At 40.3% G+C, this 11279-nt stretch overlaps 1 protein-coding gene across 1 annotated transcript; it reads right to left on the bottom strand.

The window, feature by feature from the left end:
• Positions 1 to 1183: 1183 nt before the first annotated feature.
• Positions 1184 to 4192, bottom strand: LOC115970477 (proline-rich protein 3-like). Its single transcript, XM_031090107.1, has 3 exons — positions 4186 to 4192; positions 2193 to 2303; positions 1184 to 1521 (listed from the first exon to the last, which is right to left on the bottom strand). Exons 1-3 carry the CDS (start codon positions 4190 to 4192, stop codon positions 1184 to 1186), a joined length of 456 nt encoding a protein of 151 aa, XP_030945967.1.
• Between the last annotated feature and the right edge of the window lie 7087 nt (positions 4193 to 11279).

Here is an 11279-nt window from a genome sequence, read left to right as displayed (position 1 = left end):
CTGCTGTTTGGGTTTAATTAAAATTTTGCAGATATGACTTTCGATCGATCGAGCCTATCTTTCGATCGATCGAACCAGACAGAATGTGAAATCTTCTTCTGCAGCTTGTATGTTCTTGAATCTTGACTTGAATCACCTTGAGCATTGTCTAATAATACCTATAGACTCTAAGATCTATATCTAGACAAGTTTGTGTTCACAATTTGCCAATTGTTCTAAACATTTAGAACCTAACAGTAGACTCTAAGTTTTGATCATGGTTTGCCAACATTATATATTGATGTTCTAAAACATTTAGATCCTAAATCCTTAGAACCTAACATGGGGGTCTATCCCCGCTTACACCAAAAACCAACTGGTATCTTAGTCTAATGATAAAGGGCAATTATTAAGAGCGGACGCCATAAATTGAAACTCTACTTTTATATATATATATATATATATATATTATATATATATATATAATATTAAAAAAAAAAAAAAACACGATTTTCTGAGAGACTAAAAGAGACAAAAACACAAGCTATTTATAGCAAAAATCCTATGCTCCATCCTAGTGATCCCGTGAGTACAGAAGTACATGTTCTTATCAGTGTGTTTCTAACCTATACATGTGATCAAAACTTGAAACCACTAAACAAATCAACCCAATATGGCACTATAGTAGCCAAAACCTTCAAAGTGGTCCTTGGAATCACAAACGGGATTTGTGGAAGGTATTCAGAATAGAATAATCCAAGTATCCTGAAGCTGGTTGAGGGGTTATGTTAGTAATTATTTATTGGGTAGAGTCTAGTGTCATGGGTATGTCACAAATTATAAAACTTCAATTCTATTATAGTAAATTCCCTTTTTAGGTTTAAGGAACCCTTATTGTAGTTTTTCCTTTGGAGGTTCTCTATTGGTTTTACCCTTCGTCACCATATGTAGTACTGTTTACTTTATTGATGAGTGTGTGATATGTGCGTGTGTGATGCACACAACTCAAGCATAAAAATTGAATAAATTGGAGGATAAAGAAAGTCACATGGTTAAAACAACAGCATAGAAACATGCCCTCAACTTATTACAAAGCTCAAATGGCAGAGGCTATAACCTTCTACCACCAATAAAATCAATATCAAACTACATAATTCATTTCCACAGCTTCTCCAATACAAATTTAAAATAGGCATATAGTACTCTAGTAACCATTAGGAACTGACTGAGTCTCTGAGGTGTAGAAGAAAGGCCCAACAGAGTATAATTTCATATTCTTTTCGTTGAGGACGCGGTAAGAAGACAGGAGACCACCACTAATACCGTGGTTAACATCGGTAGGAACTTTACAAGTATCTAGTGGAGAATAATCTAGGAATGCCTTGCATTCCTTAATCTTCTTATTTTCTACAAGGCTAGAATAAGGAGATAATGTTGCAAAGAAGTAGCCATTCCCATCACATCCATTACTCAATATTGAGAAAGGAGCTGTCTCATACCCATTCTCATCAACAGCCACACATGTTATCCTTGCCACAGCTCCTGCATTTACAAGAAAATATCAAAATGAATACTTCAAAACAAATTCAACTTTCTTAATTTACATAGGAAGAACACTTTTTTCTAGTCGCCTTATAGCCCTTATATTTTGATACATTATCCTCTCCTCTCACATAGACTTAAACTCTCTTTTAGTAAGTGAGGCTTATGAGAGAGTATTATAATTCTATGTTTACAACAATGGGGAGAGGGATTCAAATTTTCAAATATGATACTTCTCATAATAGAGAGCAATTAATACCACTAAGTACAACTTTTAGGATTTTTAACTTTTAAATGTGAGGTAGAATTGAAACAAGATTAGAACTCAGGACCACTTACTATTATGTCATGAAAAATCAATACTTGTCTCAAAATTTTAGTAATTAAGAATAAATTCATTACTGTATTTCCTAACAACTTTTTTTTTTTGGAGAAAATATTTCCTAACAACTTAATCTTTTGGATAAGTAGTAATTTGTCGTTTAATTATTATAATAACATATTTAACCTGTTCTCAATGACAAGAAAACTAGTCTTCATATATATAGGTGATATAATTCATTGATTTCGTGCTTACGTAAAGATAGCTTTTCATCAAAACATTATTCACAAGTGCATAAAGGAAGCAATAATTGTAAAGTTCACAAAAAACAATTATACGTAGAGATTACCTTTAAGTGGGAAGTACTGGGAGCCTGATTTGCATAAAACAAGCCCTTGAATACCGAAGATTGTTGGTAGTAGCTCATCCTTTCCTTCTGGAAGGTTTGGTTTCTCATAATCTGGTATTTAATTTGGGGAGATCAGGGTTATAATTTGAGGTAATGTGCAGAATAGCTGTGTAAAGGGGTTGTATATAGTTAGTTAGGCAACGTTTGAAATAATAAAGGAAAGTAGCATCTCAAGTTTTAGAAACTCGAGATCTATATTAGAACTCGAGTCCAAAAGACTCGCTTTGCAAGTGTGAAAATGCCACGTAGATCTCGAGTCTTTAAGACTCGAGTTTTATGCAAAAAAAATTTCACCTATAGTGGCGTTTTTAAGCCTTACAGTGACGTTTTAAAGGCCTATAGCGGCGTTTTCCTGCAAAAAATTTTTAAGGACCGAGTTTAGGGAGCCCTATAGTGGTGTTTTAAAGCCCTATAGTGGCGTTTTTTTGCAATTTATGTAAATCGAGTCTTTAAAACTCGATTTTCACGTCAATTTTTTCTCACTTTAAACCCATCCTCTTACAAATCAAGACTTAAAAACTCGAGTTTTATCTTAAAACTCGAATTTTAGACACTCGAGATGCTAGTTTTCAACATTGTTTTAAAATGTGATAACTACCTAAATTTTTTAATATTTATTGTTATTTAGAAAAAAAATTCTTATAATTTCCTTCGGGTTTTGGTGTGTATAGCCTGGTTTGGTGGGAGTAGGTTTATATTCGGGTTTTGGTGTGTTATATAGTCTGGTTTTGGTGCATTTCCATAATCGTTTGCAGAGACAATAACTACGAGTGACAAAAGAAGCATAAAGGCTGCAAACAAGAAACGTGTGGAAGTCATTTCTATGTTATGTATGCACAAATTAAGGGAATGAAGGATATTAGTGCAGTGATGAAGAGGCTACAGTGCATGGCCTTTTATATATGGGATATATTTCCATTATGTTACGAACTGTGACATAAAAATAAAATATACAGTACATTATTTGAGGAGTTACTTGGTTGCACGATAGGATTGCAAATAAAGTAATAGTCTTTGATGGCACAAAATCAAAATGATCGTTAATTAATGTTTTATCACAAAGAGGGCTCGTATCGTCAACAACGTGCATAATATATGTATGTATGAGAGCATCAGTCATTCAGTCTTAGCACACAGCAAAATTTTCTAATTTAAGAATACAATTTATAAACTAATTAATTTGACAGAAGATGAAATCATGGAGATTACATTAAATAATTTATAAGTATTTGGATGATATAAGGGAAGAAAAGCGATAATCAATGTGGGCTCTTTAAGTCGCAACTACCGGTCCACAACTTAGCTAGTAGGAGAGAAATATGTTACATTAAATGAAAAGATTCACCATTTCTTAATGAAAGTGATGATGTGCAAATTGTCAGTCTTGTAGGTTCGTCCAGACGGAGCTGAATCCTCGTCACTATCTCTGCAAATGTAGAACAATGGCTCCCTTAAGGTGGTCACAAGTGTGGTGCCTGCCACAACATCTCCAATGCCAAAGTTAGTATATAGAAACTTTAAAAGAATAATAAGAAAGTTCTGAATATCAGAGTATCTATATGAGAGTACTTTTTGTGTCAATTGCCTGTGCCTGGTTTATCTCTGATCAGTGTGTATATATACAGTTTTATGGTTCCTAGCCATTGGGGCCTTAATTGTAGCTTTAGTGCCCTTTTTGTAACGCCTCAGGACTCATTAATATGGGTTTTGATGAGGTTTCAACGGTCTACCAAATGATTGGTAACTGTCCGAGGCATTGAATGCTCTTATCAATGACTCGCCTATGTTTGTTCGTGTAATGCCAAGGTGGACGAGTATATTTGATGAGGTCGTCCAAGGAAGGTGAGTTCATTAGTCCCATCGGCTGCCCTCCAAGTTCTGTGGTCGTCATGGTGTGTCATAATGACCATCAGAAGATGAAAGGTTTTCTGACCAGACATGGCTCTTGGGGTTTCGCTCTGTATTTAATGCGTAATGGCGGCGCCACACACATCGTGGCCACGTGGCGTGTTCTGACCAGTGGAGTTAATGCTCCACTTGTGTGACTCTTGGGTTTCCCACTGAATTTTAGTTTTTTGTGCCTTGGTTTTTAAATTTCTCTTCATTTCACTTTCCCCTTCACTTTCTCCAACTCTCTATCATTGCTCTGTGCTTCTTCTTCTCCAACCTTTTCTTGCGATTTTCTTCAAGCCGTTGCATTCTATGGCTAAGCTTTTGCACTTTGTGGTTGCTTCCTTTTGAGGTATGTTTCTCCTTTCCCTTTTCCTTTGCTTTTCTATGGTATGGATAAATAGTGCTTGATTTCTAATTTTGCTCCCCACCCACCCTTTTTTTTTTTTTTTTTTTTTTTTTTTTTTGTTTTGGGGCTTTTAGGATTCTTTTCTCTTTCTTTGTTTTCTGGTTTTCAAGGTTAATAGCTCTAAGGTTAGGGTAGCTTGCCCCTCAGTTTCCTTTTCTTTCTTTTTTTTTGCGCGTTTGGGGGCTTCTTTAGGTGCTTCCCGTGCCTTTTTCCCTTTGGTTGAAAACTTTGTTTTTGAGGGTAGTAGTTTAGGCATTATGTTGGGTGATTTGCTCTCCTTGCTTTGTCAATCGATTGATTGGTTTGAGGGTTTGGTGAGTAAGCGAGGGGCAATGTCTGAGGTAAGATCTAGTGAGCTTGAGACGGGGTTGTCTTCTAGCGACAACCCAGTGGAGGTGGGGGAGGATACTGCAGTCTCCATCCCTTGGGAGGTTAGGGCTTTCTCTGCTTTTGGGGAGGAGTGTAGTCTAGATGTTGAGATCCTTTCTAGATTTAGCCATAGGTTTCAATTTCCTGAAAAGGTTAGGGTTCGTCTTCCTCAAATAGAGGAACAAGCTTGTGATTTTTCGCCCAGGGAGGTGTGCTTCTGCGAGGCTGCCTTCTTGAGTGGGCTCAAATTCCCCGTCCACCCTTTTATCATGGAGCTTTTAAACCATTTCAAAATCACTCTTAGGCAACTTATGCCGAACTCCTAGAGGATAGTGGTTAGCTGTATGGAGATATGGCTGGCTGCTACCGACGGAGATATGATTAAGGTGAACGAGCTTGTTTACTTGTATCGTTTGAAAGAATCCAAGGAGTACGGGTACTATGAACTAGTGCCTTGGGTCAGGGAAGCTAAGATCATCAAGGACTTGCCCTCGTTGTTCCGATACTAGAAGTCCCGATTCTTTTTTATCTCTAGGGATGAGTGGGAGACCCCTTCTGGCAAAGTTTGGGGAGACGTCCCTAGGTTGCTTCGTCAGTGGGGAACCCCGAGTCTAGGTGCATCGTCTTTCCACCAGTCCTTCATCAATATTATTAATTTATTTTTTCTGGCTCACATTTTGTCACTATTAACTTTCTTGGTTGTTATTTTGTGCACATTTAAGAGACAGCCAAAGCTTAAGAGTAGATACAGGCAACGTGTTGAAGCGGCCATCGAGTACATGAGAACAATTGAAGACTTTGACGATCTGGTTGACTCGTAGACTTTAACTTTTCACTGCCTTGGTCCAAAGCCCTCTGCTTTCATCCTGTAAAATATAGAAATTGAGGAGAAAAAGAGTAAGTGTTTGTTGAGTTCATCTATACTGCTCCTTTCTTCTTCTTCTTTCTCTTCCTTTTTCTTTTTTTTTCTTTTTTTACAAGTTTTTCCCTCTTGCAAGGATGACGATGAAGTTCAATCAAGAGATATACGCATGAATGAGGGCCAAGAAGAATGAGCCCTTTTCCAATCTTGGGGCTAGAATTGTGCGCGTGGTGGAGAAGGGGGCCTCTGTCACTCCAGCCACCCTTGGCACTAAGACGACGAGGAAAGCCTTCCTGACTACCTCGATTGAAGAGATTATTCCCCTTTGGAAGAGGCAGTGTACAAGTGACAAGGGGAAGGATAAAGCTGACTCTCGTTCGTCCAATGTTTGGGACAACGATGGGGTTGCACTGGCAAGGGCACAAGAGACCTTTACTGCCGAAGAGAAGAAGGTATTCTCGAGCACATCTCCTAACGAGGTTGTGGGTCGTCATCTCCATAAGCTCGTCCAGGTAGTGCGACTTGTGCAAATTCATCCTTTTTTTTTTTTTGGTTGCATTGTTCTGAGGTCTGGTTCCTTCTTTTAGGTGCTGGGGGAGAGCCTTCACATCACCTCAAAGTTCCTTACCCAAGAGACGAAGGTTGTGTCCACAGTGTCCCGAGTGGAGGATTTGGAGGTAGAGAATTCCAAACTGAAGAAGGATCTAATCACTACTATGGACGAGGCTAATACTGTCAAGAAGAAGGTTAAGGGCCTCTCCGACGAGCAGAAGGCGGAAAAGCAACTAACTTTGGAGAAGGACGAGCAGCTTTTGGCTGCGACAAAAAAAATCAAGACGATTGCTGTGAAGTCCGTGGAAGCTTTCCAGATGACAGAGAAGTACAACACTATCCTCTTCAACTGGTACTTTAAAGGGTTCGAGCTACTAAGGTGGTATCTTGACAAGTATCTTGTCGGAGTGGACTTTAAGAACCTAGACCTTGAAGAGGTGGACAAGGAGATGGCAACTGATGAAGCTTCTCAGTCCCCAGCTCCTATGGGTGATGCTCCTGGGGACGCTCCTCCACCTTCGCAGGTGATGACGCAGCTACAGATGCCTGAACTTGTTTACTTGCCTTTTTTTCTGGGGGTGCCCGGTGTGTTTTGGGCTTTTTAATTCTAATTTTAGAACAATGTTTTTATTCTAATTTAAGAATAATATTTTTGCCCAGTGTTTATGGTCTTTTACTTACCATATTGAAACAATGTTGGTTGCCCATTGTTTTTGGGCCTTCAGTTATATCAGTAATTTTTATACTTACTTGTTTTCATTCCTTCCTTGCACGATACTTAGTGACTGCTCCTTTCCTTTAGTTGCCTCTTTTGCGTCAGTAATTTGCATTGTTGTGACTTAGTCAAAGTTTCTATTATGACTCATACTCGTTGATGAAGTCTTGTCTCGTCAGTAACTTACATCCGTCTAGGCGGAATTTTGTTACTTAGCCAATTTTTGTGACTTACACCCAATTATAGGATCTTGCCATTTTTGGCTTCATCAGTAACTTACATCCGTCTAGGTGGAATCTTATTACTAGGCCAATTTTTGTGACTTACACCCATTTAAGGGATCTTGTCATTTTTGACATCGTTAGTAACTTACATCCATCAAAGCGGAATCTTGTTACTTAGCCAATTTTTGTGACTTACACCTATTTAAGGGATCTTGTCATTTTTGACATCGTCAGTAACTTACATCCATCAAAGTGAAATCTTGTTACTTAGCCAATTTTTGGCTTTTAAGTTGCCAGGTTTGCTTGCATTGGGTTATTGGCTGAATAGTTCTTTTACTACTTTCAAAAATGAATACAATTATCCGTTACATCTATTGGTGGTACTTCTTCAAGTGCTCAATGTTCCATGGTTATGACAGTCTCTGCCCGTCTAAGGTCTCTAGATGATAACTGCCTTGTTTGGAGTAATGGACGACCCGGTAAGGTCCTTCATAGGTTGGACCGAGTTTTCCTTAGGCTGGGTCTTTGGTTGCTGGGGTGACTTTGCACAGGACAAGGTCCCCTATGTGAAGTCATTTAAGCTTCACTCTCTTGTTGTAGTACTCAGCCATCTTCTGCTGATACTTCTTCATTCTGTTGGAAGCTCTATCTCTAACCTCATCCAAGCAATCAAGGTTGACCTTTAGTTGATCATCGTTGCTTTCTTCGAGGAACGTCTCTCGTCTGATGCTAGTTATTCCCACCTCGACCGGGATTACTGCCTCGGTGCCATAAGTGAGTCTGAAAGGGATTTCTCCTGTAAGGGTTCTTGCTATAGTCCTGTAAGCCCATAAGACATTGGGCAATTCCTCTGGCCAGGCTCCCTTAGCGTTTTCCAACCTGGCTTTGATGATCTTGAGTAGCGTTTGATTAGTTACCTCTGTCTGTCCATTCACTTGTAGGTGTCCTGGGGATGAGAACTGGTTCTTGATCCCTAGACTTGAGCAAAAATCCCTGAAGTCTTGACTGTCGAACTGTTGCCCATTATCTGATATGATCATCCGTGGAATCCCAAATCTACAAATTATGTTCTTCCATACGAAGCTCTGGATTTTTGCTTTGGTGATGGTTGATAATGCCTCTGCTTCAACCCATTTTGTGAAGTAGTCAATAGCAACTAATAGAAACTTTACCTGTCTCTTACCTCGGGGCAACGGGCTAACGATGTCAATGGCCATAGGGAGGCTATCATTGTCAGTCTCTCTGCTAGAAGGCGCTAGACATTCCTAAACCTCTGGCATTTGTCGCATTTCTTGACGAGTTCCCTCGCGTCCACCTGCAAAGTAGGCCATAAGTAACCTATTCTAATAAGTTTGCTTACTAAGGATTTAGGGCATGTATGGTCTCCGCAAACCCCTTCATGGATCTCTTCCAGAATATATTTGGCCTCTTCCTCGTCGACACACTTTCAGTAGGGCATGGAGAAGCCTCTTTTGTATAAGGTGTCATTTAGGATCGTGAACCTGACTACTTTCTTCCTGACCTTCCTGGCCTCCTTGATGTCCTGTGGAAGGTGTCTGTCTTGGAGGAAGGATATGATCAGGGTCATCCAGCTTCTTATGCTCTAGATTGCGAAGTTAAAGACTTCTTCAATGTTGGGGTGTTTCTGGACTTCCATCTTTAAGCCCATGCTCGTTGGTCTCTTCCTTTTGACGATACTTGCTTCGCGATCTTATTTGCTATCATGTTTTGGCTTTTAGGGATCTGCACGAATTTCACCCTATCAAATTCCTGTGTTAAGAACTTTGTCAGCCTGAGATATTTTTGCATTCTCTCCTCCTTTGCTTCATATTCTTCTTTTATCTGCCCTACTACCAGCTTGAAATCAATTTGGAGGAGCAGGTTTTCAACTCCTAGTGCTTTCCCGACCCTTAGTCCCATCAGTATTCCTTCGTACACAGCTTCATTATTGGTGGTTGGGAACTTTAGCTGGACCCCATACTTAAGTATTCCTCCTTCTGGGGTGATGATGACGACCCCTACTCCTCCCCTCTTTTGAACTGACTAACTGTCAGTTTGTACCGTTCATCTTTCTATTTCATTGGCTACATCCTCCTCGTCTGTGATGGTGAACTCAACGATGAAGTCTGCTAATGTTTGCGCTTTAATAGCTATCCTGGGGTAGTACTCAATGTCGAATTGGCTAAGCTTGATCACCCACTAGACCATTCTCCCTGCTGCCTTGGGCTTGTTCATGGACTTCTTAATTGGTTGATCCATCATTACCAAGATGGGGTTCGCCTGAAAATAAGGTCGCAATTTGCGCGAGACTACTATTAGTGCGAATGCAATCTTCTCAATTCTGGGGTACTTGGCTTCTGCCCCTTGGAAGGCTTAACTAACGTAGTAAACGGGGAGTTGTTTCTTGTCCTCTTCCCAAACCAGGGCTGCGCTTACGGCTGTGGTTGATACTGCCAGATACAAATATAGGTTTTCCCCCTCCTTGGATGGGCTTAGGAGAGGTGGATTGCTCAGGTAGCGCTTGAGTTCTTGGAAGGCTGCCTAGCATTTGTCAGTCCAAATGAAAGCTCGTTTCAATGTCTTGAAGAAGGATAAGCATTTGTCCGTCGCTTTAGAGATGAACCTGTTGAGTGCCGCTATCCTTCCTGTGAGCTTCTGGACTTCCTTGATGGTCTTGGGAGACATCATGTCAAGTATCGCTCACACCTTCTTTGGATTTGCTTCTATCCCTCTTTAGGACACCATGAACTCCAAGAACTTCCCTGAGGCTACTCCAAAGGCACACTTACTAAGGTTTAACTTCATCTGGTACTGCTTGAGTATGGCGAACGTCTCTCTGAGATCGTCCAGATGAGTAGGCTCTTCTTTACTCTTGACGAGCATGTCATCCATATATACTTTCATGTTTCTCCCGATCTGCTTGTTGAACATTTTATTCACTAACATCTGGTAGGTTACTCCTGCATTTTTCAGTCCAAATGGCATTACCTTATAACAGTAGAGCCCTTGGCTCATGATGAAAGCAGTTTCTCTTAGTCTTCTTCAACCATCTTTATTTGATTGTACCTCGAGAATGCATCCATGAACGCCAGTAGTTTATGCCCTGCTGTGGAATCCACTAACTGGTCTATCCTTGGCAGAAGGAAACTATCTTTTGGACAAGCTTTGTTTAGGTCCGTGAAGTCCACACACATTCTCCATTTTCCATTCGCTTTCTTCACTAGGATGACATTGGCGAGCCAATCTGGGTAGTAGACCTCTCGAATAAAGCCCGCTGATAACAGCTTGTTGACCTCGTCTGTAATTGCTTGATTCCATTCTGGAGCAAAGACTTGTCGTCTCTGTTGGACGGGCTTCTTCTTGGGGTCCACATTCAACTTATGTTGGATGACCTTTAGGGATATGCCTGGCATGTATTTGTGACTCCTTGCGAAGACGTCTAGTTTCTCTTTAAGGAACTAGACAAGTCTCGTCCTCATCTCAGGACTCAAAGCCATCCCTATTCTGGTCGTCCTTGCTGTTTCTCAATCGACTAACTCCACTGTCTCCAAGGTTTTCACTTTATCTTCTTCCTTCTCCTTGATCATCCATGTATGGTTTTCTTTTGTAGCTAACACGGCTTGGTAGCATTCCCTGGCTAGTACTTGATCTCCTTTTACCTCGCCTACACCCTTTTCTATTGGGAATTTTACCTTTAAGCAATAGGTGGACGTGGCTGCTTTCCAATGGTTAAGTGTGGGCCTCCCGATGATCACATTGTAAGATGAAGGACAGTCTACTACCAAGAAGTCCAATTAACGAGTAAATTACCTCGAGTAAGTAAGCTACTACTGTGACCATCAGTGTCACTATGCCTTTAGGATACACTCTGTCTACATTAAAGTTGACAAGGGGGGAGTCAAATGGGCGTAGCCTTCCTGGTTCTAGCTTCAATTGCTGAAAAGCGAAGAGGTAGATGATGTCTGAGGAGTTGCCATTATCCACGAGGATTCTCCTGGTGTTGAAT

This window comes from Quercus lobata, chromosome 12 (assembly GCF_001633185.2).
Source record: "Quercus lobata isolate SW786 chromosome 12, ValleyOak3.0 Primary Assembly, whole genome shotgun sequence".
In the NCBI taxonomy this organism is placed as follows: Eukaryota; Viridiplantae; Streptophyta; class Magnoliopsida; order Fagales; family Fagaceae; genus Quercus; species Quercus lobata.
The sequence above is the reverse complement of the archived record's forward strand: the minus strand, read 5'-3'. Positions and strand labels throughout refer to the sequence as shown.

Coding starts and splice junctions, on each gene's coding strand:
- LOC115970477 (XM_031090107.1), bottom strand. Junction 1,522..2,192: donor CCAGTACTTCCCACTTAAAG/GTAATCTCTACG, acceptor TTGTAAATGCAG/GAGCTGTGGCAAGGATAACA.